General features: G+C 48.7%; 1 protein-coding gene across 3 annotated transcripts in view; it reads left to right on the top strand.

The window, feature by feature from the left end:
• The window catches only part of LOC119396354 (cyclin-dependent kinase 16), a 175,148-nt gene that overhangs the window by 14,339 nt on the left and 135,322 nt on the right, over nt 1–25,487 (top strand). For 2 of the 3 annotated variants that reach the window (XM_037663544.2, XM_037663545.2), the window contains exon 3: nt 227–313. In XM_037663544.2, coding sequence (XP_037519472.1) covers nt 227–313 — 87 coding nt within the window. Of the gene's footprint in view, nt 1–226; nt 314–2,096; nt 3,133–25,487 lie in introns of those variants that run through there. The other variant, XM_037663547.2, reaches the window with a different exon arrangement.

The following is a 25,487-nucleotide window of genomic DNA, read 5'->3' as shown; positions in this document are numbered from 1 at the left end:
TGATTACATTGATGCTGTGAATATTTGTAGCACATTGTTTGACCAGTGCACTTCAGGTAAGAGTTTCGTAAAACTTTTGTTTGTTTGAAAGGAGGTGCAGTATGACTATATAAGATTTCATAAACACTCCACAAGTGACCATTAATTTAATTAATTCAATGTGTGAAATAATGACAGATGAGTACGTGTGTGATGCAGTCGTGCTTCTTTTTGCCCTCTTTTTCAGGCTCAAGGTTGAGCTTGTTCTCTCGGGCAACACAGCGCTTCTCCATCTCCTCTTCGAGGATACCCGACCTACGCTCACCTCTCACGGGTAAGTCATGTCAGTCTTGCAACAGCATCTGTAGTGGGCCCATGATTTCGGTTCATCATGCTGCAGTTATTCTCAATACATAGGGAAAAACTGTGCATGTCGTTTTGACAGATTTCACCATTGGCTGGTGGAAACCGCATGCGCTCCCCACCTGAGCTTGAGAGTAAGAAAGCGGTTTTTGTCTCGCCTTGTTTTAGTCACCGTTTACTTCTGTTCCAGCATACATGTGGAGACTCCGTCAAGATGTGCACATATTGTGTTCGAACCCTTGGTTATTGTAGTCAAAAGATACAAAGATGCAAACACATGTTGATTGACTGGCTTTTGTTTTGAAACTCTGTCATCAGTTTCAGGCAACAGGATGTGTTGTTGAAGTAAGGTTGGATTGTTGGTGTTTGCGGACTTGTGTGGTTCCTTGGCAGAAATGTGCGTTCAGTGTAACACACTTCGGTTATTGCCTTCACTTTGACATACTCCTGTTAGTCCTCTTGGCAGCATGAAAGTGGAAGCACTTTGCTATTCACGATAGGCATTCACTAGATACATGGCACATACCGTACCCAAGTACCCTGTGCTTTTGGAGTTTTCACTGCTAGCTAGGTACAAACTGTTGCGCTATGATATCTTTGGCTTGGTGTTTCATTTTAATTATTTAGCTATGGGACTTCATTAGACATACGTTCATAGAATGGAATGGCTGTTATGTCGGTCAGGAATGTGTTGAAAGACTGAAGGTGACTATCATCGCTGTCGGAATCTACCTTTTTCACAATGACACGGAGCATCCACCCTTCGCCTTGCAGAAGAGTTGGCAAACGCCTCTTGATTTCGGAGACTTTCGTTGTGGCAATACCACTTGTCCCGGTCTCTGCCAAAACACTACCAGAACGGCAGAGGGCAGCACAGGAAAATGTAAAAGGCGGATTGTCACTCCATTTCTTGAGCCTATTTCCAACTTTTGATTCATCGTCTGGTCATTGTCGAGCTCTTTGGCGGATAATCAGCACACTTTCCGCTCCACTGGTGGTGGCCCCCGATTGCGCCTCTGAAATGCGCACGCATGCGCTGCGGCCTAAGGTTGGGTGGGTAGTGCTCTGTGGTCAAACGCGGACGAGTGGGCTGGCAAGAGTTTCGAAAGCGGCGCCGCGTCGAAAAGCAGCGTGCGAGGCTGTGCGAGGCCACCGTCGCAATGTTTTGGCGCTGCAAGCGTATCCTCTATCGTCTAAAAATCACAGTACAGTTGCGAAACTCTCTACACATTGCGGCGCGAATCCGGTGCGCTTGTTGGGTCGGCGGACGCGATCTGCGGATTGTCGCGTCACCTGCACGCAGTCGGAAACACTACTATAATGTTACGCAGCGTCTCATTTATGTTTATACTCACTCACGACCTGTTCACAGGGGCCCACGCGGGTTTGCCAGACTCGGCGGAGTTTGTTAGCGCGGGTGATGCGATTCTTGCGGCAAGTTTCGCGACTTTTGCGACGGGAAAGCTACGTAGTCGGTGCGTTTTCGTCGGAAAGAGAAAACGGTCACGACGGCGCGTTGGAAGGAGAGTGTGCGTGGCTCGGGCTCTCTGCTTGTAAAGCGAAGCCGGTCTCGTTTCCCTCGTTCTCTCTCTCGCGTGTCTGGGCACACCAGCGCCGCCGCCACCACCGACGCCGTGAACGCCGTGCCTGGCTGCAGCGTTCTGCTGCTGCTCCCTGCTCGCCGCCACCGCCGACGTTCGTTTGTCCGCCGCTGCGTCCCGCCTGGAGTAGGCAAGCGTCGGCTGTGGTGGTGTGGTGGTGGTGGTTTTTGTCGGTGACGAGTGATCTGGTGTGTGGTGCACGCGCCTGTGTGAACGTGCTGCAGCGGTGATCACGTTTTGCTCGTTGGGGTCTCCCACCCGTTCGCCGGAATCTCATCACATCTGCGGAAGAAAAGCCAGCCCTCCTCGACATTCCGCCGGCTGCTGCCCGCGTCCTCGGACCCGAGATCCCCGACACTAGAGCCGACGGCAAAGCCATGCAGAAACAGCAGCAGCTACACGGACCGAGATACGAGGAGGTTGGACGACGAGTGTGAGACATCGCTCTCGCGAGCGGCCCGTTTTTCAAAAAACCCCGGCGTCGCGGCTTTTCGGTGATTGGGGGCCCGCCGCTTGTATCTCTCGGCCGCCGGCTGGAGCGGTGAACACTGCAGTGACCTAGGTTGTAGCACTGCGAATGGTGTTTCTGGTTTAAATCTCATCTCGCCGGTGTCCCTCTGCCATCCCGGAACGGAGCTTACCCGTGTTGTGATCGCCGAATTCTGTGAATACAGCTAAAAACAGAATGCGATGAGCGCCGTCGTCGCTATTTCCGCCCTATGACAACCGATATGGAAGAAGAAGCGCTGGCCGTCTCGTTTCCACGGTTTTAGTGTGTCCAGTGTTCGTTATCTGCTGTTTGAAACCGGCAGCGCCGTGTTACGACCCTCGGTTTTGAAAGCGCTGTGTGTGCCCTCGGGTCATCAACCGTGACTACCACTACCACCACCAAGTACTGCTGCTCCAAGTACGCTGCTTTGGATTCCCCTAAGTGTTGTGACCATCAGGGAGTACTTTCGGGGTTGCCGTTTTTAAACGACTCCCATCGACTAGTCGCCCGTTTCCTAATCAGACATCGCGTCTCTTTTAAGTTTTTTGTTGTGCGCGCAACCTGCCATGGATATCAAGCTGCTGCACAAAAGCAACACCTTCAGCAACTTCGGCAGCCACAAGCTAGGCAGCTGGTTTTCCACGTTCAGCATCGCCAGGCGGAAAAACGGAACCACGCTGAAGAATTCCAAGAGCCTGAGTGAGTTCCTTCACCACTATGGTCGTGGATAGAGAGTTTTAGATTACCGTACGCAAAGCTTTGCGTTTGTCACCGCTGCGCATGCGTCATACGCCATCCTCTTGGCTACCCACGTTAAGTGACGAACGTTATCTTTGCGTATCCTTTTGCAAAACTGCCTAATATTTGTGCTTTTTGTTCACGTTGACATATCGCGACTATCGAATCCCTTTTGATGCGTTTTTATTCTTCCTTTTTGTTTAAATACCGTATTCTAGTGCGCGGAGAGGACGAGAACTGAAACAAACGAACAGTAATGAGAGTTTCTTCGGAGTCGAGCGTTCTAAGAGCATGACTCTCTCGCGCGTCATACTCAAAGATGATCTTCAAACATCCGCCGGTAATTTCTCATTTTCTTTCTTTTTTCACTGTCGTAACTAGAGTTTCTTACTACCAAGTTTTCCGTACGACTGACACTTTTCCCAGTATGGCTTGCTGCAAATGTCAGCTTCTTCACTGTCTATTTTTTTATTTTCCGCATATATCCCTTGGCGACAGTTGATGACATTTGCGGTTTCATCTCACTGCCGAGCTCTCAGGTTTTAATTTTTTTTTTGAAAATTATGTTTCGTTAGTTCAAACTACCTCCGGGTCACATTCGAAGAACGGACCATGCGTGTATCTCCTAAAACAAATAAAATAAAATAAAAATAAACACAACGAGGCTGCTAGATCTTTCGCGCCGGTCGTGCTCTTAGACAGATAGAGAGAAGATATGACTTCCCAGCCCTGTTAATTTTCTTTTCTTTGCTTTTTGTTTTCCACGTGAAGCAGAACTCCCTGGCTCGCTAATCTAAAAAAAAAAAAAAAAAAAAAAACTCCTGTAGGCTATGTCTCCGCTCGCATTATCCACGACGACGTTTGTTGCGTCAGCGTTCCGTGATTCATTTCTTGTTATCGGTGCGCGTGTGGCTTCGGAGATTGGCGTCAGCGCACCATCCCTGATGCGTATGCTCTTTAAAATAAATAAATAAGAGGCTCTTTAAGGCGTAGCTATAAATAAAAGACTTCCTTGCACAGACATTCCACCGTAATCTCGCAGAATGAAACGGATGCCTTCTACAAGGTACACGTCTTTTTTTTCTTCCTTGGTTTTTCCTAGACGTCGTCGTCTCTTGAGGTAACCCGGCATGTTTTTGAACGTCTCGGGCCTGCTGCGGACTTGTTTGCGCATTCCTTACATAAGCACGGCCGCTAATCTAGCTTTTCATTCTTCTTATTTTTTTTGGTCGGCTGTTGAAGCAGCGTCACGTCAAAGTCTTCCTTGATGTAGGAGTCCAGTTTTATACTGTTTGGGGTGGGACGAGAGAGTTTTGATTGCGAACGACCTCTGCGTCGCCTGGCTACTCTAAAAGCAAGTTGATGATAATTATGGAAGCAGCTTTCGTTACTGGTGGCGGGTGAAGGGCGAGGAGGGACGTTGGTGGGAAAACATTGAGTCTCCAGAATTGAAAAAAAAAAGGAAAAGAAAGCTTGGACTGACGCCCCCAACTGAACTCAACGCCTCTGGGCGCGACGTCTTTTTTTTTGTTTGTTTTCTCTTATGTCAGTTTTTTTACGCTGCCCTTGGAGCATTCTGCTTGGCATAACTAAATAAATAAATAAATAAATCTGCTAGCGTGCGGGGAAAAAAGGGAAGGCACTTCTCCCCTGCACTCCAGGGCTGTGTGAGTGTTCGTTTATGCAGACTCGGTCTTAGAGTGGCGTATCGGGGAAGGAGCCTGCTGCTGTCTTTGAGCGTCTTTGGTATGGGCGTTGGTTGGTTGGTTGGTTGATCAGGGGTGCATCCTAGCCCACTCTACGCCATCCAGTAAGCTCTCTCCCTAACGTCCTCCTCCTCCTCGAAGATGCTGTACAGCATCTCTCGTAGTGTTGTACCGTTCCTTCGCGCCTGTCGAGCGGGCGAGCTAGCTAGCGGGTGAAGCCGATCGATAGGCGGACGGCAATCCGACGCCGCTGGCTTCGTCTCGCTCGCACCTAGCCGTGGCCTGGCGGCCGTTAACGACAGAAGCTCGGGAGAACAGCGCAACACTCCGCCCGCTTCAGAGATGGATGCGTGGCGTGTCTTGAACAACGCTGCGGGATGGGACGTCAGTAAATTCCGACCGTTCAACTACAGTGCTAACTGATGTAGACTCAAGGAAAACCAACATACAGTGAAGCCCTTAAGTTTTCTTCTAACTGCTTTAGTGTAGCACTACAGTCTGACTCCGCTACGTTACTGATAAACTGCTATCAATGAAGCACAGAATACACATTCACACACACATAAAGAAGACGCAAACACCAGCACTTTCGTTTGCGTCTTCTTCATGTGTTTGTGAACGAGTCTTTTGTGCGCTGCTTCATCAATATCATGGCTCATCGACTACTAGCCCATCAGTATACACGATAAACTGCGTTATCGAAGTTCCCCTCAAACTCGAAAAAGAGAGATGCACCGTTAAAGCGATAACGTTAACACGACGGGATTTCACTAGACCGCGCGCTTCTTTCTTTTTCTTTCTCGTTCCGAGTGGCGTCCGGTTTCCAGCTCGTAATGATGGTGTCGTCCGCCCTGTGTGCGCGGGATCGCTATTAGTGCCACCTGGCGCGGTTTTTCCCGCTTCTTTAATGGTGCGCTTTGTCGTTTCTCTCTTTCTCAATCTTTTCGCTTGCGCCGTTGAACGTTCGAAGTCGCCCGTAGCTTTTGGCTACACATACACCCGCGAAAAAGCCGATACACACGAATAGCAGTTTCTTTCGAGCTGTTTCCAGTAATGGAACCGTACCAGCAGGCTCAATCCCTAGCCTTGTAGGAGCACCAGCGTGGGAGGACGCAACGTTTGCGATGTCACGTCAATCAATGTTATCAAAACATCACATGTAGGTTCTTTCGCTATTCGCGCACAGAGGCGTTCCTTATTTCACGTAGTTATCACGTTGAAGCAGGTTAACCGGGTTAACCGCAACTTGTTTGTCATCGAAGCCGCCATCGTGGAGTGCCGGTACGTTCAGAAGCTGCGTCCATGACGTCGCTTGCAAGCGGCGCGCACATGTAGGCTTCCTAATCTGTGCAGCCTTCGAAGGTGCATTTGGTTTTTGTCAACCTTATGCCAAAGTTCGGCACTCTCGTGCGTGCAGTTCGCGGAGCAAAAAGGAAGTACAAGAAAAAAGTGTCTCTTAAACGAGCAGCAGATGTTTTTAATGGCATTCTTCTCGCTCGTCGTCGCTCTCGCTTCTTTCTTTCTCGCCCACCAAGGGAGAATGCTGCTTGCATGTGCGCCCGCGGAAACAGGACGATGCGAGCACGGTGCGATTGTGCTTACGCGAGCGGCGTTGCTACATGCGTTTGTGACGTGCATTTGGAGGAAAAGAGGGCTTTCGTGGAACAGGGGAGGGAGGAGGAGAGGTGCCTGAGCGCGCTTTGGCAGCATTAGCAGGTCGCCTCCTCCTCTCCACAATTAGCTGCTCTCTCTGCAGCGTTCACTGTGTTTCCGACTTCCATCCAGTAGGCGTTGATGACGCCAGGTGACAGAAAGAGAGAGGGAGAAAGATAAAAAAAGAAAATGTTTATTAAAGGCGCTCCTTGAGGTGATGCAAACTGCGAACACGCTCCTAGGGCGTGGTTTTCTTTCAGGTCAGAAAAAAAAATAAATGAAAAAGTTTTAAAAATTGTTTGCGCTATCATGCGGTCTCTGTAGGTGTCGCGCGCAGTCCGCGCGGGCGCGGTGCTCACTTTTACCGGAAGTCTAAAATGATGGAATTCGTTGCTTGTTGTTATTGCGCTTGATTTCGCGCTGTGCGAGGTTACGCCTTCGTTGCGACCCCTCTGCTTTCCCTGCCTTTTCCAGCCATCGCGGTGGGCATTAAAAAAAAATAAATAGAAATAAATAAATAAAGGTGGAACGCGGATATCTTTCAATTCACACACACACACACACACACACACACACACACACACACACACACACACACACACACACACACACACACACACACACACTGATATATATATATATATATATATATATATATATATATATATATATATATATATATATATATATATATATTCTTTCGTCTATCAACGAGTTTCGCGGTGTTCCCGGCTTGTTACTACCTCGTTAGCATTGTTCGTTCCGTGTGTCTTTGCGTTTTTTCTGCCCTAGCTGACGCGAAGTGCTGTGCCTGCTTAACAGGCTGCTCTAAAGAAAGAATTATTCATTGCACTTTTCAGGCCATTGCAGCTGTCTTTATAATGTTCACTCGCAGTATAATCGTAGTCAAAGGTCGTCGGCAAATGGTGGCAAACTTTACGTGACCCCCGCGTCACGGTGTTTTCTATAGAATCGAGTCTAGTTGTCAGCTCCGCAAAGATAAATTCACCGGAAAACACTAATCCGAGAGAGAGAGAGAGAGAGAGCAGCGGTGGCGGACTCTCGAACATTACGAATTGACAGAAAGAACGTTAGCCTCGGAACTTAATGTTCGCCTATAGGTTAACGCCCCGATTCTTTCCTGTGGCGATGTACGAGGGCGAGTCGTTGACCCTGTAGAATATGAAAGAGGAACGGCTACAGTCTGTTACAGACTAAGGAAAAATTGTAAGCTCAGCCCACAAGAACCGCGGCGTTCAATGGAGTGAAATTTAATCCAAGCCAAGTCAGTTTAATTCAATTTAATACGAATTAGCGGCAGCCTCAACAGATTTGCCGTTAAAACGCGTTCGCCTATCCTAGCCTGCAACAGCAAACGAACTTACACGATTCTATCATATAGTTAAGCGTAAGTTAGTTAGGCACGGGACAACCATACGCCCTTTGTATACCCATAAAAGTGTGAAACGCTTTTGTACACGAGAAAAAAAATCGAGTATTTGGGTAGTATTTCTACCACGAAGCAATAATCGTCATCTTGGCAAGCACCCGTTTCCTTTCTTGAAAAATTCGGCTCTCGCAATTTTCCTATCAAGAATACTATGCACCTACGCTGCTCGTGACCGGAAAGTGCCGGGACCACGGTGATGACGCAAGAAGGCACCCGAGGGAGATGGCGGTTATGGTTACGTGGCAGAAATACTCCCTAAAGACTCGATTTTTTTCTTCGAGTACTCTTAAGAGTCCTAGAGTACTCTAGGAATACTCGTTTTTTGTTTGTTTTTTCTGTGCATAGGTTGGTTGTGTATGCCTTTTTTCTTTGAAAACTCCCCATTATTGCGTCGACGGCCTGGTCTGTTTACGCATATCGCGGCTGCGTGTTGGACGTCATTGGACAGCTTGCGCGCGGCTTATTTTATTATGCAGACGCGTCAGGGCATTGTGAAAATTGGTACGCATCGTCCGCATAAGCGACAGCTGCGGCCTTGGCCACAGTCGAAGAAAGTGTATAGCTTCAGTTTTAAGTAAGCCTTTAGCGTAATGCGGCTTTTACTGCTGCCACTATTCGTTGTCCGACGCCTTGTGGTTAGTGCTGCGTAATTTTAGCCAGTCTTGCGTCATTAAACCCTACTTAGCGAACGAAAAAAACGAAACAAAACATAAAACCGTCGGTATATAAAGAAAGAGGCAGAGAGAGAGTGAGAGAAAGTGTGGCTTCCGAGACGGTGAGAGCCCGTGATAAAAAAAATTAAGCTGCTTGCCTGGTGATTCCGCTACCTTTGTCTGTTAGGTAGAACTTCACGCAATAATAATGTAGTTGTAAGAAACTCTGTGGTGTGTTAGTTACAATGAGAGAATACAAGTTGTCACCGATGAACTGTTTAGAGAAAAAGATTTTCAGAAATAGCTTTCCGAAAGAATGGTTTCGCTTTGACGCTTCCGCGGTGTTAAAACTTCTTTCTTTGGTGCTATACCTTACTGGGTTTTTTAGCTGCGACATGATTTGAGGGGCTTTACCACTAGAAAGGTTCGTCGCGTTGCTGTGTTCTGTGGTTTTGGCACGTTAAACCCGAATAATAATAATTATTATTAGTTGTCTAGAGTTCACTGTAATGTTTAATTACTTTTGGCCATTCCTTGTTTGTGCGTAACAGTTAGCACATCATTTCGTAATTGGAAATTACTGATCTCGCTTCAATTTTAGATAAACTATCTCCCTAAGACATTGTATCGCCAGTTCATTGAAGAATCAACCAACTTCCGTCGCTGGCTCATGATATATCGCATGTTTCATGTTTAACTCTCTCTCTCTCTATTTGGATACTGTAATATTAATTACTACAGACATCCATTGTGCATAACATTTATCGCTTTATTACTGGAAATGAGTAATCTCGTTTGAATTAAAACATTTTTTCGGAACACGCTGTATCACCAGATCATTGGAAGAACCAACCATCTTCCCGTCGCAGCGTCATGATATGTTGCATCTTTCATGTCTCACCTCTATTTCCCTCTCCCTCTCTATTCGGATGGGTATCTGCGGCGTAGCGCCGCACTTTTCCATCATATTACATCGTCTACACTGCGACCCGACTCTCGAAAGACAAGCCGAGTTGCGCGCGGGGCACAGTGTTGCCTTGCTTCGCCTTTCGTGCAAGTGTCGTCGGGATTACGAACTTTCGCCAGCAGCAGCAGCAGCAGCTGTTGCTTTTACGACGGTTATACGCCTCGTAGGTTGCTGCGGTGCCGCTGTTGTGCGGCGAGACCCGAGAGGCCGGCCACGACTGGAGTGGGAGTGGGACGGTCGCATAGTCAGACGATGTAGTCAGTCACGCAGAACGTGTTGTGATATGCGGAACTGCTGCTGCTGCTGCTGCTGTTTGGCGTGATGAGTAGTTGTGCCCCGCCGCCGACGGACCGCGTTGCGTGTTGCTTAGTGTCTTATGCGTCTTCTCGCTCACTCTCTCTCTTTACCCCTCTTCCCTTTTCCCTTATGTTATGTTTCTTTACCCCGCCGTGGTTGCTTAGTAGGTATGGTTTCGCACTGTTAAGTTGGAGGGCGCGGGTTCGATTGCCGGCCAAGACGGCCTCACTTCGATGGGGGTGGTATGCAGAGGACACCCGGGGTGCTTAGATTTAGGTGCACGTTAAAGAACACCAGATGGTCTAAACTAATTCGGAGCCCTCCACTACGGCGTGCGTATTAATAGTATATTAGTTTTGGCGCGTACAACCCCACCAATTAGTATTATTCGTTTCTATAAAGGGACACTAAAAGGGCGAAATCATTTCTTTCATATTAGTGAATTGCACTTTCACAGTTGTATAACCACTACGCGAGAAGACGCTTCGTAAGCCAGAAAGCGCGCGAAAAGAAAATACACGTGGCGTCGCCCTCTAGAAGTTCCCTCGCCAACTCGTCTTGACGTCATAGCTTTCGGCCGCATCAGCTAGGGCTACGGAGAAGGTTAGGGCCTACGTAAGTCATTATTCGTTAAAAAAAAAAAAGAATTATTACATTGTCTTTCGGGAGCCAGAGAGTTCCCTTTGCGAGTTTCAGGAAATCTGATCCAGCAAATACATACGAAATAGAAAAGTACGAAGGTTTTGAAGTCCGTGACGTCACGCTGACGTTCAGATGGTGAAGTTTAGGCGCCAAATTAAAAAAGAAAAAGTGATACGTTCACGTTCGTTATCGCTTATAATAACGAACCTGTGATAGCGACAGCGTTCTGAAAGAATAATTTACCGGTCTAAGCTGACTTGTGTTTCACTTTAATGTCCGTTTAACTTTGCATGGCACGGGGCGAAGTCTCAAGAAAAAGCGAAGTATAAAAACAGCGAGTACGCAGGCGCCTCGCGACAGCCTGTTGGCAGCGAAGACGGGCGGAAGAGAAAGGGAAGTTGCCGAGACGTGAGCAGACTGGGGTTAGTAGTCGAGACTAGAGAGAGAAGCCAAGTAAAAAAGAGCGTCAGAGGGTTTAGGGTAGGGTAGCAGGGGAGGAGTGAGTGTGGCACGACAGACGAAAAGACGAGAAATTTTCGGACGCCCAATGTAGAGTGGGTAGGCATATAGTCTCTTCGCAGGGGGTACGCATTCTTTTTGGATTGTGCGCTCGCGTCTGACGCTCGCAGATGCCGTCCGCTCGGAAAAAGGCAGCTGCAGGCAGCGGCTGCTGTCGTTTGGCGTCTTGCGAGCGGTGGCGGTTCTTCCCTCGGCTCTTGCTTCTTGTCCCCTTGGACGCTGGTTGCTTGTATGTAGTGCCGACGTTGCCGGAATGTGGAAGCGTCGGTCGTGGTATCTCCCAGTCGGCCAGCTGCCGTTCTCTCTCTCTCCCTCCACACACTGCTTTGTGTTCTGTTTTTCGTTTTTCTAACCCTCCCTCACAGAGACACGTGTTGTACCTCTCTCACTCGTACAACCGGGCAGCCTTGAAAGAAATGTGGTTTTTCTATCTCTCCGGAGTTCCCGCTGTGCTTCGGCGGCGGTCCCAGCTTCTTCGGCCCCTCTCTCCTCCGAATATAGTTGGCGTTTTCAATTATTCGTCTTTTTCCGTCTTTTTAACAGCGCGGCTGTTTAAGCTTGAGTTCTCAGGCGACCGCAGAAAACTGGAGGATGGAAAGGAGGAGGGGAGAGGGTAAAGTATAGCATAGCCTTGTATAGTATAGTGAAGCAAGGGGTGGGAAAGTGAAGTTGTGGTGAGGAGGAGGGGAAGGCCTGCCGTTTCCTCAGTCTTCGCACCACTAGTGCATAGCTGCCCCATTTTTCTTTTTTCGCCTTTTGTTTATATGTCTCGATCGTCTCGGTGAAAATTCGGGCCTCGTTCGGCCCGACCCTCTCAGTCTGTCGCGCGCCATAACTCCCTGACCTGCGTTTCTGTAATGATGGTGTCCAGCCGTGGCCTCCCCCCTGTGTCTTGCGCTTCGATAGCGATCAGTCTGTCTTTCTGTCCCTCTGGTATACTCTTATGTTTGTGCATTCTATAGAGTGAGTGAGCGAGTGAGTGACTGACTGGCTGGCTGACTGTGCGTGCCTTGACGAAAGAGAATGCCTTCGTAAGAGAGGGAGAGTGGTCCCTTCATTAAAAAGAGAAAGAAAAAGCTCGGATAAATGAGAAATGGTGTCCCTTCACGAGTGAAAGTGAATTCGTAAGAGAAAGGTATTGTGCGCGCGTGTGTATAAATGCGGCACGAACACATTCAGTGCCAATGATCCTGCTGGTATTTTCCCCGTCTTGTATCCACTCTTTTTTTTTTCTATGCTTTTTTTCCCTCTTACATTCTTCGCGCCGCCTTTAACGGGTCTCATCTCCGCGTGCCGCATTTTGCGACCATTTTGTTTCTACCCGGCTTCGGATTGGCTTGTTCTTCGCGTTCATCATTCGCTCACTTTAACGGCTTCCACGGACGCGTCGTTAGAGGCTGCTGATGGCTCGGGTGGCGGCGGAAGCGAAGCGCACACATTTGACGACAAAAATTGACGCCTCTTCACGGTGCCACAGGTGTGACCGGTCGTAACGATGGCCCCCATGGTGCGACCGAGAAGTCGCGAACGGAAGCACATGTCGAGGGACCTTGGGATCTCGCGGTTTTCAGTCAGGGACATTCGCATTTCGTGCTTCACGCTTTGCTCTATAGATAAGTGTGAGCAGAGTTAATAACCGCGATATGATTATGAGGGACGTCGTAGTGGAGGTCTCCAGGAATTTCGGCCACCTGGGGTTTTTTAACGTGCGCCTAAATTTAAGTATACGGGCCTCAAGCATTTTCGCCTCCACCGAAAATGCGGCCGCCGCGGCCGGGATTCGATCCCGCGACCTGCGGGTGAGCAGAGTTCCAAAGGAAGGTTTTGTAGCTGGCTATATTTATTTACTTATTTAGGAATACTGCAGGGTCGCTTGACTCTACATTCTTAAGAAAAAGAAAAAGGTGTCCTTTGACTCTTCTTTGCTACACATGTGACGCTCCCATGTATAACTTCCTTTAGAGAGTAACGTTGAATGAAACACTGCAGTTCAAGCAATACAGGCATACAAGTACACATTCACTCACGCGTTTACCTCAAAGTTCGTTAGGCTGACCTTAATTCTAGCGCCAGAAGTCAATGGCTCCAAGGAAACAGGACATATCCATGTGTAATAATGCGTTAGCGATAGTGACATTTGAGGCCGCAGCAGTAATCACATTTCTCAAGATACCGAGCCCGGCGGTGTCCTTCGTATAAGAGCACACTGTTGTGTAAACATACATCGGTGGTTGCGTGTAGATTGCTGGTCAGGTGGCGAGAGATAGCGTGCGATTGACTGGTGTTTGTCGCGCGCAGGACTGCGACTCGTCTTCGTGCGAGTGTATACGCATGTGACAGTTGTCACTGGAGTGGAGCGTAGAGTGGCTCAGTAGGCCCGCCATGTTTGTCTCGTTCCTCCTCTTCAGGATCGCGTGGTGCGACTCTTGTGCAATCTAGATGCCGTCGCCCCATACACTGGCTGTGTCGCCACGATTGCTTCAGCTTTGCGATGCGAGATAAGGGTCGGCGGCGGCGGCCTCCGTGATAACGGGACCCGATAACAGGAGCGGCGGCCGCGCCTGTCTCTGCAGTACGTGCACGTGTACTGCTGACCGACGCGCGTGGAAATATCATGCCGCAGCTCGGGGAGGCTGACCACGGGAAAATTGATATTCGCAGGAAGTACGTACCAAATCATGGGGCTCAAACCCGCGGCCCGCGAACCTTTCGCTAGCGGCCCGGCCCGCACATGATATATAATTTTCTTAGTATGTTCATGAGCCACACAGACGTGACTGGTCTCGGGCAGTTTTTTCTTCAGGCACCCCATGCGGTCATTATGTGCTGAAATGTGGTTGAAACATAACCGTGGAACAAAAACTCTATATTTCAGAATCGGCGTCCAGATTTAAGTAATTCTGGAGGTCACTATCGATATGTTTCTCGAATACTGACGTCAGATCCCCTTCAAAAATGACCCATGTATGGGATATGGGAAACGGCATTCTTTTGAAATGGCAACGTTAGCTGACATTTTACATTTAGCTGACATTATACTGCGGCCCGCTGGCTCATGTGAGCTTGTTACCCCTGTGCCAGATAGACACCCATAAGACATCTGTGGCCTGCCCATGGGCTTGCGTTCGATTTTTTAATGGAGAGAAGGATTATTTCCTTTCTGGCCTGTTCCACGGGGGTACAAAAGCTGACGTCACAGCCTTGGCAGTGCATCTTTGGCGGTCACTCTTATGAACAACAGCCCAGAGAGGATTATGGCGGCACTCAAGGAGCCTTCGTTGACAAAGTGCTATCAACCACAGTACTTTAAGTTAACGGTGCTGCAGTTTTGAAGTTCTTGATCACTATCTAACTTCACCGAGTCTATCTGTCCGTCTGAGAATGCGGTCGTGCGACTCTTGCAGTGCAGGGACGGTTTTGATTTCTTTAGATCTATTCGTTCCTCCCCGCCATACTTCGACCAGTCCTCCTGGTCGCTCGCCGCGCGTACGGCGTTGGCACGTAGGAAAACGATTTCCCCCGGGCCATCGCGCTCAAATGTCCTCGCTGCAGACGTTGGCAGTCACGGAGCATCGATGCATCCTGGCCTCCTCACACCCTCCCTCTCTTTCAACCCAGATGAGAGAGAGGCGGCGAGAGCTCTCACTGGAGGCCTTTGTGAATGAGTTTTCGAGGCCACCAGCGTCGCCGACGTCGTTGAGTCGTGCGCGCCGTGATGATCTTTGAAGGCTTCTTTCCTTTTTTATTATTATTTTTTTTTTCACAGCACGGCGTGCGTGGCGCAGCATCTCTGGCGTGTGGAGGAGCGATTCTTCTCGTTTCATTCTCACTTCGTGTAATATTATACTTACTGCGGTGTATATATGCGCGTCCCGTCGTACACAGGCCGATCTTTCGTCTCCGGATCATCGGTGCCGTAATAATATGTGGCGCAAGGTAATGTCGTCGCGGCAAAGGAGGAAGAGGAGGAGGGGGAGGAAAGGTGCGCATCTTCTCTCAAGCTGTGCGCGTCCTTGCGTTGTTCGGCGGGTGTTTTTATTTTTTTCTATTTGGAGGCCACACGTTCCTGGTGAAACGACTTGGCTCGACTCTTCGCGTCACACTTACTTCTTTCTTTCTTTCTTTCTTTCTTTCTTTCTTTTTCTTTCTTTCTTTCTTTTTCTTTCTTTTTTCTTTTTTCTTTCTTTCTTTCTTTCTTTCTTTCTTTCTTTCTTTCTTTCTTCTTTCTTTCTTTTATCTTTTTCTTTCTTTCTTTCTTTCTTTCTTTCTTTCTTTCTTTCTTTTTCTTTCTTTCTTTCTTTCTGTGTGCAATCATAAGCCGGGTTTACATGCAATGGCTGACAACTGGCGCATCGCATCAAGTTTCTAGCGCATCGCATCCATGTAAACGGGGCTAATGCGCTGGGAACGTGGGTGTGGGTTCGATTCCCGGCGACGCCGGCCGCATTTCCATGAGGGCTTAATGCGGAAAACACCCGCATACTTAGATATTTACCCGCACTTTAGAGAACCGCAAGTGGTGAAAATTAATCCCGAGTCTCCCTCACTATACGCGACGTTGCATAGTGTGATCGTATGCGTCAAATACCAGAGTTCTTTGATACTTGATACTACTGTACTTCCTGTAATTAGTAACTAATAAACTTTGATTTGGAAGTGTTGTTTCAGTGCGTTGCCGTTTTAACTAAGTTTCTTTGAAATGTATATATATGCCCGTGAGGTCCCGGCAAGCTTATTTTGCTCGCGTTCTATTTATTACCATGGTCCGCGTCGTGGCGCAAGCCAATTCGTGGCGAGAGGAAAAGGGGGGTTTTCGTTACGTTGGCTTCGTGCGTCAATAGCACACGCGCGCGCGGCGGCGTTGGAAACGTGGAGCCTTTCAAAGTGCCCTTTTGTATAAGGACTTCGATCGAACCACTTCGCGCGCTGGGCTTCGGCGTCGACGTCATTGCTCCCGGATTTCCCGCCATGCTTACCCTATACCTAAAAGTATCGCCGACGCACGTCCAAGCGCGCGCGCTTCCACCCTGTTTGCTGCGTTACTGAAGTTATAAAAAGTAATATCGCAATAAAGTGGGGGGACCTTTCCCGTCTTTCACTTTACGCGCGTTACCTTCTTAAGAATTAAAAAAAAAGAGCACGAAGCGCTTTTCTGTCATTTTCATCGTGCTGTCGCATGCACTCGTATGTAGTCCGCAGTGTCGAGTAGGATTTGGACGCATAAGGTTTCTCTCCTTTTCTCTATTCGCCGCTACTTTAGCATTACAGGTTCCTGCGCGTTAGTCTTTCCCGCGCCATTCTTGTATTGATCGAGTATGTGCTGGGCTCGTTTTTTTTTTTTCCCTTTACGTAAGGCTTTCGCGTGTATTCCTCGAAATAAATCGAGGTTCAGCCAGAAAGTAAGGAAAAAAAAAAACAAGCGTAAAGCAGCGAAATGTGTGGTAGCTATGGGTGGGCAGGGGGGGGGGGGGTTGTTGTACGCGTGTGTAGGAAAAACGGATAAGCGTCCAATGAGTAGCGTTAGAGGAAAGAAACAACCAACGCCCTAACGTCGACTCGCCCACGTCATTTGGGATCACTTTCACCGAGCCATTACTCGTTTACTGACGTGTTGTTCTTTTCACTAAAGGAACGAAGGCGGTTGAGCTTGTATTCAGTTTGCCAGCGGCGGCGGTGCAGCAGCAGCAACAGTGAGACGAGCCATTAACGAACGCCGTAGCTAGGTACTTTTTCTTACATTGCTTTCCCCATTCCGTGCTTCTCGATTGCCTCGACTGATACCGCGAGCGCGCTCGCACTAACACACCCATTGAGGGCGCGTCTCCTGTTGCTACAGTGTATACTAGATATATATACTGCCACTATTCGTTTTTCTTTACGAGAGAGACACACTACTTACGCGAGTGGCGTGTATGGGGGTCCGTTTCACGAGCCGGTCAGCGCGCCTCGAGTCGGTGGGAAAGTGGCGACCCCAGCGGCAATCTCGCGTACCGCGCATTCACACGCGCTCGTATAACGGTAAGCAGATTAATGCCGCGAGATAGCCCGGCTGGAGAGGGTGGCATTATCTGTATTGCCTCGAGGATGGATAGCGGCGAGCCCGCGGTTCGATTTCTCGGGACTGAAAGAGAACGAAAGATAAAACGTTTAGATGAAAAGAAGAGGAGAGGTAGCTGGCGGGCCTGGGAAAGGGAACGGTGGGGCGAGATAACTACCTCGGTTATGCAATTATAGTTGAGTGGGTTGTTACGTTACGGCTCATTGCGCCGACCAGTTAGTTGCTCTCATGAGGTTCTCACGTTAGGAATGACGAGGAGGAATGTGCATAACTGCCGATAAGAATCAAGACTCGAGCGACCTGCGGGCTTCTAGTTGCGCCCGCTCGCTCATTCATTCATTCATTCATTCATTCATTCATTCATTCATTCATTCATTCATTCATTCATTCATTCATTACGAGGGCTCGAGGCCTTACGATGGCTCGATCAGTGACAGACTTGGCAAGTGAGCGTTGGATAATGTGTCGTCTCTGTAGTTGAAGACCGCTCGTATTGCGACCGTTCGGGTATATGGAACTTTCCGATGGCAAGAACCTCGTTATAACGTGGTATAGCGCGCTACTCTCGTCGTTCCCTTCATGTTACGTCGAAGTGCACGATTGTGAGTGCTGCGGTACCTATCTATAATAGTGCAGTATGAACATGTCAACTGCTGTCGTGGGCAACGTTTATAGAACCAGGTAAGTTGCAAAACTCCCCGCGTCAGCCAACCCGTCGCGCGGCGCCGGGACAGCTTCCGGTTTGGTGGCGCTGGCGGCGCAACAAGCTTCCGCTAGCAGACGAAAACGCGTAGTCTGCGTAGCAAACGCCGGGGCAGCCGTTCAGAAAGGGCTCGGTTGTTTACTCGCCGACTGTACATTATCGTGATTTTTCGTTGCGCTGCCGCTGCTATGTAAAACTGAGTAATATTTAGCAGCGGTAAGGCAAAGTCAGTAAAGCTATGGCTTTCAAGACTGTCCAAGATAACTGACGCTTGATAGCATAGCATACGAGTCTGTCCGTTACCCTATAAGAAATTAACTATATGGCGCATTCTCGTAGCGTAATTATTTAACTAAAGCGGATGCTTGGGCGTGTTGGTACTTATATCTTTTCGTTTTGGACTGTGCAAGTATTGCGTGGTGTTAACGAATAAATCTTTGTTGTAAGTCAGCGCTGTTGTTTGTGTAATCCTTTTTCCGGTGCTCCGTAGTTTTTCGCGCAAGTTTTTTTTTTCGATAATTCTTCACTTTCACTTTTTTGAAGTGAGGAGTTTTCACTCTGTACCGCGGCTGTCGGTACTTGTAATTATTGAGTGGTAAAATCGCCGTGTGTGTACTGCACGCCACAATTTCAGGCCTGCTACAGAAAGAAAAATTGTATTTATTTTTCGCACGCAATGCAGAGAAACAATTTTTCAGATATTGCATGTATGGTGTGATGCACACAAACGGCACAACTTATTTACAGTCTCAGGCATTAAACCTTATCAAGACAGCTCTAATTAACTGTAAAAAATTATTTGCAGCACAATTTTTAGAATCACTCAAATCAAGGCAAGTTCGGGAATATCTTTGGGACGCATTCTTCGACGAGGCTCCTTTCCGCTGCCAATTTCAACCTTAATTCTTATCGTTGACTGTGTGAGTGAAAGTCTTCAGGATGTCTTCCTCATGAATGTGCATATCACATACAAGTGATATGTCGGACAGTTTCTTGTCCATACGAGGAATGGCGCGATCCCACGTCGCTCGCTGGTCAAGGTCACGCGGGGCACAAATAGGTTACCAACCGTCTCGTATTTCGCGGGACTGTCCCGACTTTTTATACAGCGTTGCCGGATTTATTCCGTACCGTCCAGTTAGAACTTTTTATGTGATCCAACGCACGCCCGACAACGCGCGTCACGCTCCAGAACACAAAGTTCTCACGAATAGCACGCGCGAAGCAATGTTGCGGTGGCTAGCAGTGGCTGCGAAGGGCTTCAGTTACTTTGCCTGAACTTCTGTGCGAAACGCGACAACTTTTACGGATACATTCTCCAGCAAGAGGAAGTGTTGCGAGCAGCACGTAGCCAGCTGAAGAGGCCGACACAATGGACACCCCCTACCCCCCCCCCCCCAGTCCCGACTCCCTTCATTGAAGAGTTGGTAACCCTAGGCACAAAAGAAATGTCTGGGTGTCTCGCAACAGAACATGTCGGCATGGTGAAGACACGCAGCATATCCGAAGCACAACAGAAAACGCCAAGCTGTTCGCGCAGAAAGCAGCCTCCACGGATACTGACGCGACGCGCCGCAACGCCGGCTGAAGAGAGCGGAGTGAGTGAATCCTGTTGCGACAGCAGCGCCACATCTGTCGCTGATGGCGGCGCCGCCGCGCAACATCGCTCAGTTTTGCAACTGACCTGGTTCTATAAACGTTGGTCGTGGGCGCGGTGCCAATTAGTTTGCTTTTACGCTATAAGCGAATTTCGCAATTACGGGGGTTCAGCAAGTACGAGTCGTGTACGCGAGCACCTAGTCATATACGTTGTTTGGTGTGAACGAAGTATTTGTGTGCTGTTTTGTAGCTCGAAACTATAGATTCACTCTGTGTTCTAACTTCTATTTCGTTCGCAGCTGCTAACCTCTGCGTGAGAGTTACAGCACGATGTGGCAGCGAGGTTGTAATTGCTTATCTTCGCTTACTGTAAGCTATACGTGCGGAAAAAGGGCAGCTAGAATTATTTTGCTGCCGTGTCAGTATACTGCGGCGGATCGTTTGTGCTGCGAGACGCCGACATCAAACCCCGCAGTGGCCACGTTTGCTTCGAGACATGTGAGCATGACGTGATTGCGTTCTCGCGTTGCTACCGGAAAAAGGGTTGTCGTGTAACGCTGCGTGTTCGGTGCTGTGCGCATGTGCATGAGGCGTATATGTGTGTACGATGTGCGTGTGTGGGAGCCTGCGGTGTGTGCATTTCGCGCGTCGTTTTTCCGCTTCATGATGGACATCGCCGCGCTAAACAGTAGCGGGCGCATGGAGTGTATACTGGCACCGACGCAAATAAAACTACAGGCCGCTGACTCGAAGGTCGCCGGATCGAATCCCGGTAGCGGCGGCCGCATTTCGATGGACGCGAAATGCTGGAGGCCCGTGTACTATATAGAGTTGGGCGCACGTTATAGAATCCCAGGTGGTCGAAATTTCCGGAGCCCTCCACTACGGCGTCCCTCCTAATCATATCGTGGTTTTTGGCCGTCAAAGTCCAGCAGTTATTATTATTATTATTATTATTATTATTATTATTATTATTATTATTATTATTATTATTATTATTATTATTAATTATTATTATTATTGAATTAATAAAAGTGTGTGGGGGGGCTAATTTGGTCCATGCGCGATGACTAGAGTTTCGGTCGAGTCCAGAACGCGTATAGCGCGACAGGAAACAAAGCGTTGTACAAATATCGTTTTTGTTAATAATATTGGTACACTGTTTTTCTGACAGCTATGTTACGTAATCTGTTCGGCATGTTTGTGTGCCATCTGGGGCTTAGTATATGCCTCGTATTGTGCGTGGCAGTAGCGTGCCGCTTCAAACCTGCTATGTTTTGATATATGTTTGGGGTGCTTGTTTTCATTTTGTGTGCGACAAAGCTCGGAAGTTCGACGAACTTTCGGGAATATCGAGAAGTTGTTTTGCACTCTGGCGAAAGTTTATTCAAGCAAGACGTAAGTGGCATTTGGTACGGAACATGTTCGTAAACAAGGGCGCTGTGACGCCACTCTATAGAGTGCTCATAGGGCGTGACTGGAAAAAGCCGTGTGCCGTCTTTTCTGCCGAAGCCTGTTCAGTGGGCAGCGAGACTAATCCGTAGCCGAAACAGATTTCTTTGCTGTGGTTCGGTAACAAGCTTAAGACGGCTGAGGCAAAACCGCGCTGTTGGCGGGAACGGTTGGCAATACGGTGGGGATGTTGGGAAACGATAAGCTGTTGTTGTTGTTGAAACTCTGCGTGTAACGCTGCTTGCAAAATGGGATAGCCTAATCATTCCTTTAAGGTCATGTATGAAGGAGGGACTCACGCACTCCGATAAGATTTGAAAACGGACCATTCACGGCCTCCTGTATTTTTAACACTGCCTCCTCAGTCGCTCCGCAGCACGGTATCCACTTTTACGCAGCTACCGAACCACGTTCCCCGGCTATACACATGTTGATGTCTAGAGCGCGGGCAACTTTCACTGAGAATTGCATGCCGGCCGTCCCACTGTCGTTCTTTTCTCTGGTTCGGCATGACGTACGGCGAACAAGCCGTAGTTGACGTGGCCCTACACCCAGCGCCCCGTAAACTGTGACCACACAACTAATGTGAAAAGTGAGGTCACTATAGGCGCCGCCATTGACATATGTGAACTGTACAAACCAAGTACAAACAGTTCGGGCTTCGCGAGCAAGTTGACACGAACATTTCGCTCAATCTGAGCCTTTCAGAAACCCAAGAGACCGAATGTCGGCCCGACAAAGCGATTAGATGCCGCTCGTTCTTTAGGTTTACGTTAACGTCTGCAGCTGCAGAGGAGCACGTGTGATTTAGGCTGTCGGCAACAGAAACGCTCTTCGAGGATGTCCGCCTAATTCAACATTTAAACGATCACGCGAGGCGAACTTCCCGCGCAGGCGTTAAACGAGTGCGCTCCCGTACACGTGTAACCACCGTCTGCGACTGTCGTAGTCAGGCGAGCCCGCTGAGCATAGTGAGGATTGAGCTACGCAATTTCCGTTACTCGTAACGTGCCGTAACATTGCTACATAGTAATGAACCAGAATGGCTAGGCGGGCCAGTTGGTGACATCGCATATTCACGCAAAAGCTTCGAGCGCAAATAGACGGAACACATGACGAAGAAGGTTAACACACACCAAAAGCGCGGACCACGGCCGCTTGTAGTGTGTGTGTGCCTTTTTCGTCACGTGCGGTCTCTTTGCGCTCTAAGTTTTTATATGAGTCATGAACCAGCTTTACGAGGCATATCGCGAAGTCGATGTGTGCCCTTCGCCGTGACCAGATCCTTAATTGTCTCGATCGCCTCATTACTACGCACCTCTCAGTCGTCGATCGTCTACCACATAACTCCGTGCGGGGGCGCTTGGATCGATAGTTCGGTGCCTAATTTTAAGAGCGCTCTGACGTAGTGAACGGGCGCTGCCTCTACTGCACCGTTGGCTTTTATTGATCTGTTTTCGTGCGGCTTCTCGTACCATCCAATGAACCCACCTTACTGGCGTACTTTAACGAGCCTTTAATTGCGTTCTGTCGAGGCCGCCGAAAGTTCCCCCCATTTTTAGGCATCACGACGTGGCGTCGACGGGCTCGAGCGCTAACCACTATATCGACGTTTCAATTAGGAGTCTATAATCAAGTCTCGAACTGCACCCTCCCCTTCTTCCGGTGCCCTTCTCTATCGCTTGCTCCCTGTCACCGCTCCGCCTACGCTGTCATTTTAATGTAGAGCGCCCTGCGCCCCGAGGTCCATTTTGACGATGATGGACGCTGTCGCCCTGTCGTTGTTCGGTCCTTTCCTGTGGGACGCGGCCGCGAGAAACCGCCGTCGCCGTCGCTTTTGGAGTGTGGCCGGGGGCGAGGTCGCGACGGGGACAGGTGAGCGGTGGTCACGTTTCTTTTTTTTTTTTTCTAATACTTGGCCGGTTTAATTTGGAGCTAATACTTGGTGACAACCTAATAATTTAGCATACAAGCGCCAGCTGCTCATAACCGCCGTGTACTTGTCTCTAGAAGCGAGCAGTGCCGGCTGGAGTCCACTCGAAGCATAATTTTTTTATCTATTTTGCTCCGATAATTTAAATTGTAGGTGGCGACTACTGGTGACGACGTGTGTGTACGAATGCCATTGCGACGTATTTAAATACGAGTTCTTTAAGCTATCTACATCTAGACATTTACAAGTGGTCGTCAGAATAGTGGCTAACCATCTTGGGCATGAGTGACCTCGTTTTTATTTGTTTTGTTTCTTTTTCTCGTATCTTGGTATGCGTGAGCTGCGGCGCGATCAGTTCGCCCACAAAAATGCGCAGTTCATTTTTGTCCTATCAAGTACGGTGCACTGCTCATCCACGTCTGATCTATATGCTCAAGTTTCCAACTCGTGCGAAGTGTAGGATCGAATATAAACGCACTACATGGTCTCATCGAAGGCTGAAAATTGGTTATATGTTTGTTCTGCGCATAAGGTTTTGTTCAGTTACGATGATATCGCCCCTCATCTCATCTGCATTCTTCCTATTTCGCCGTACTTTTAAAAAAGTCATTTTTGGTAATCTTTAGTTACGTTTCTCGTTTTATTTGATCGCTGCAATGGTTCCGGTCTATATTGCTCTGTGAAAGAGTTTAAATGAAGTATGCAAAGGCTGCCAGGCTATCCGGTACTAACATAGTCCCGGTGTTATTGGTTAAGTATCCGTGCGTCAAACAGTACGTTTTAGGTTGGCTGTTAATTTGCTATGAATGGGTGTAGAACTGGAAATGAAAGGGCGGAATGAGGACCAGGAGACCCAAGTAGCGCGATGGCCGGGAGGACGTGCTCACCTTCCGAAGCGATCCACTTTCTTTAGAAATATAGAAGCTGCTGCGGATGTGTGCGGATACATCGGTCACATCCCGCGGTGTTCATCGTCGCGTCGAAGTCGACAGCATCGACCTTTCTTAGTGAATCATCTACACTGCCGTTATCGCGGCTCCTCCGGCCGCATGAACTCTAAGAAAAAAAAAAATGTGTGTTATTCTTTTCGGTCAATCCTGAATCGTCACATACATGACTCTGTTTAAAGAGAGACGTTAGCTCTCTTTTTGGTTCCCACGACTCTCCGACGAGAGGGTGGATAATGATCTCCTAAGAGAGTTCACATGTCTCTTTAAGGAGAGTCATATATACGTGGAATGTCAGGACTTTCAAGAAAGAGTCAAACGACTCCTTTTTTTTCCCTAGAGTACAGTGATGGGAGATAATGTGGATGAGCTGTTCTCGCGCGCTATAAGCTTGCTTATCACGCGAGACCCCGTCAGAGGATAAATGACCACTTATCCTTTTGACGCAATCGCCATTGCTTGCTCTTCAACGTCGCTTCGCTCCCGACCGACTTTTCCGGTGTCTTGGAAAAGCGGTGTGGCCTTTTGGTATACTTCCTTCCTACGCGAAGTACGGTCGAATGTGCACATTTCAAGTTCCTGGCCCCATGACTGCAAGTGGATGTGGAGAAATAGTTCCTATAGTCTGTCCAAAGGAGTAAGAATTGTGAACGCCACTAGCCTGATGCAAATGTATTCTGCTATGTTTTTCTTTTTTTTGCAAGAGAGTGAAAATCCGAACGCACGCAAGCGTTCCCTTTAACATTGTACCCGTCTGTACATTGCCCAGCCCCACCTCTCCTAAGCCAATTTTCTTCATTTTTGTTATGCAGCTTTTATATAGGTTTCGTTACGTCGTACACAACGTTGGTACACGTGACGTTCCAGGTTCCTAACTCACGTTGGCGCCCGCTCGCCCTGTCTGACTCATCCGCCGTCTTCCCACAGCCCCCGCGAGGGGGCGCCCCTTCTTGAACCCGCAGGAAGCCAGTTTGTCATTGTTACCCTGAAACAGAAAGCAAAGGGAAAGAAGAAGAAAGGGGAGGAAATAAAAGAAGGTATAGATTCAAATAAACGTCTCTCGTGGCGTTGCCCCGTGCACATCCGTATACACGGATGCTTGGTTTTGAGCAGAGTAGATGTGGAGGGGCGGGGGGAGGGGGGGTAGTAGATGGGAGGAGGCGAGGAGTAATTGATGTATGTGTAACTTTCGGGGTGGAGGCGGGTAGCCGACAAATGCATTTGGCGGCGCGCGCGTGTCTGTATCCGAGCGTGGTCATGGCAATGAGGAAACGCGTGTGTGTGTGTGTCTGGGCACGAGCCTGCTGGGCGCGTAGCACCGGAACAGGGTGCGGCCGGCCTGTTCTATATATGCACTTCCTTTCGGCTTTTGTGCGAGCGCACGTGTAACTTCCATCTTGGGAGACATTCCGGACCCGTTTGTCACTGCTCTTCCCCCCCCCCCCCCCCCCCCCCCCCCTTTCCTGAGTCATGCGTGCACGGGGCGTGTCGCGCTTTTGTGTGTACCGTTCGTTCCCTGTGTTTAACCCGCCGCGGTATTGTGAGTATGTGGCTGTAACGTCGTGCTGGCATGGAGCGCGAATCCTAGATTACGGACGCCATTTTTCGTAATTAGTAGTAGTGGTAGTAGTGCTTTGAGGATAAGGAAATGAAAGACGCTTACTCCTGCAACCCATATAAGGGAGCACGGCTCAGCGTTGGGGAGTGAAAGAAGAGAACGTGCAAAAGAGGCTACCT

The sequence above is a fragment of the Rhipicephalus sanguineus genome, chromosome 6 (genome assembly GCF_013339695.2).
Source record: "Rhipicephalus sanguineus isolate Rsan-2018 chromosome 6, BIME_Rsan_1.4, whole genome shotgun sequence".
NCBI classification, from domain to species: Eukaryota; Metazoa; Arthropoda; class Arachnida; order Ixodida; family Ixodidae; genus Rhipicephalus; species Rhipicephalus sanguineus.
The sequence above is the reverse complement of the archived record's forward strand: the minus strand, read 5'-3'. Positions and strand labels throughout refer to the sequence as shown.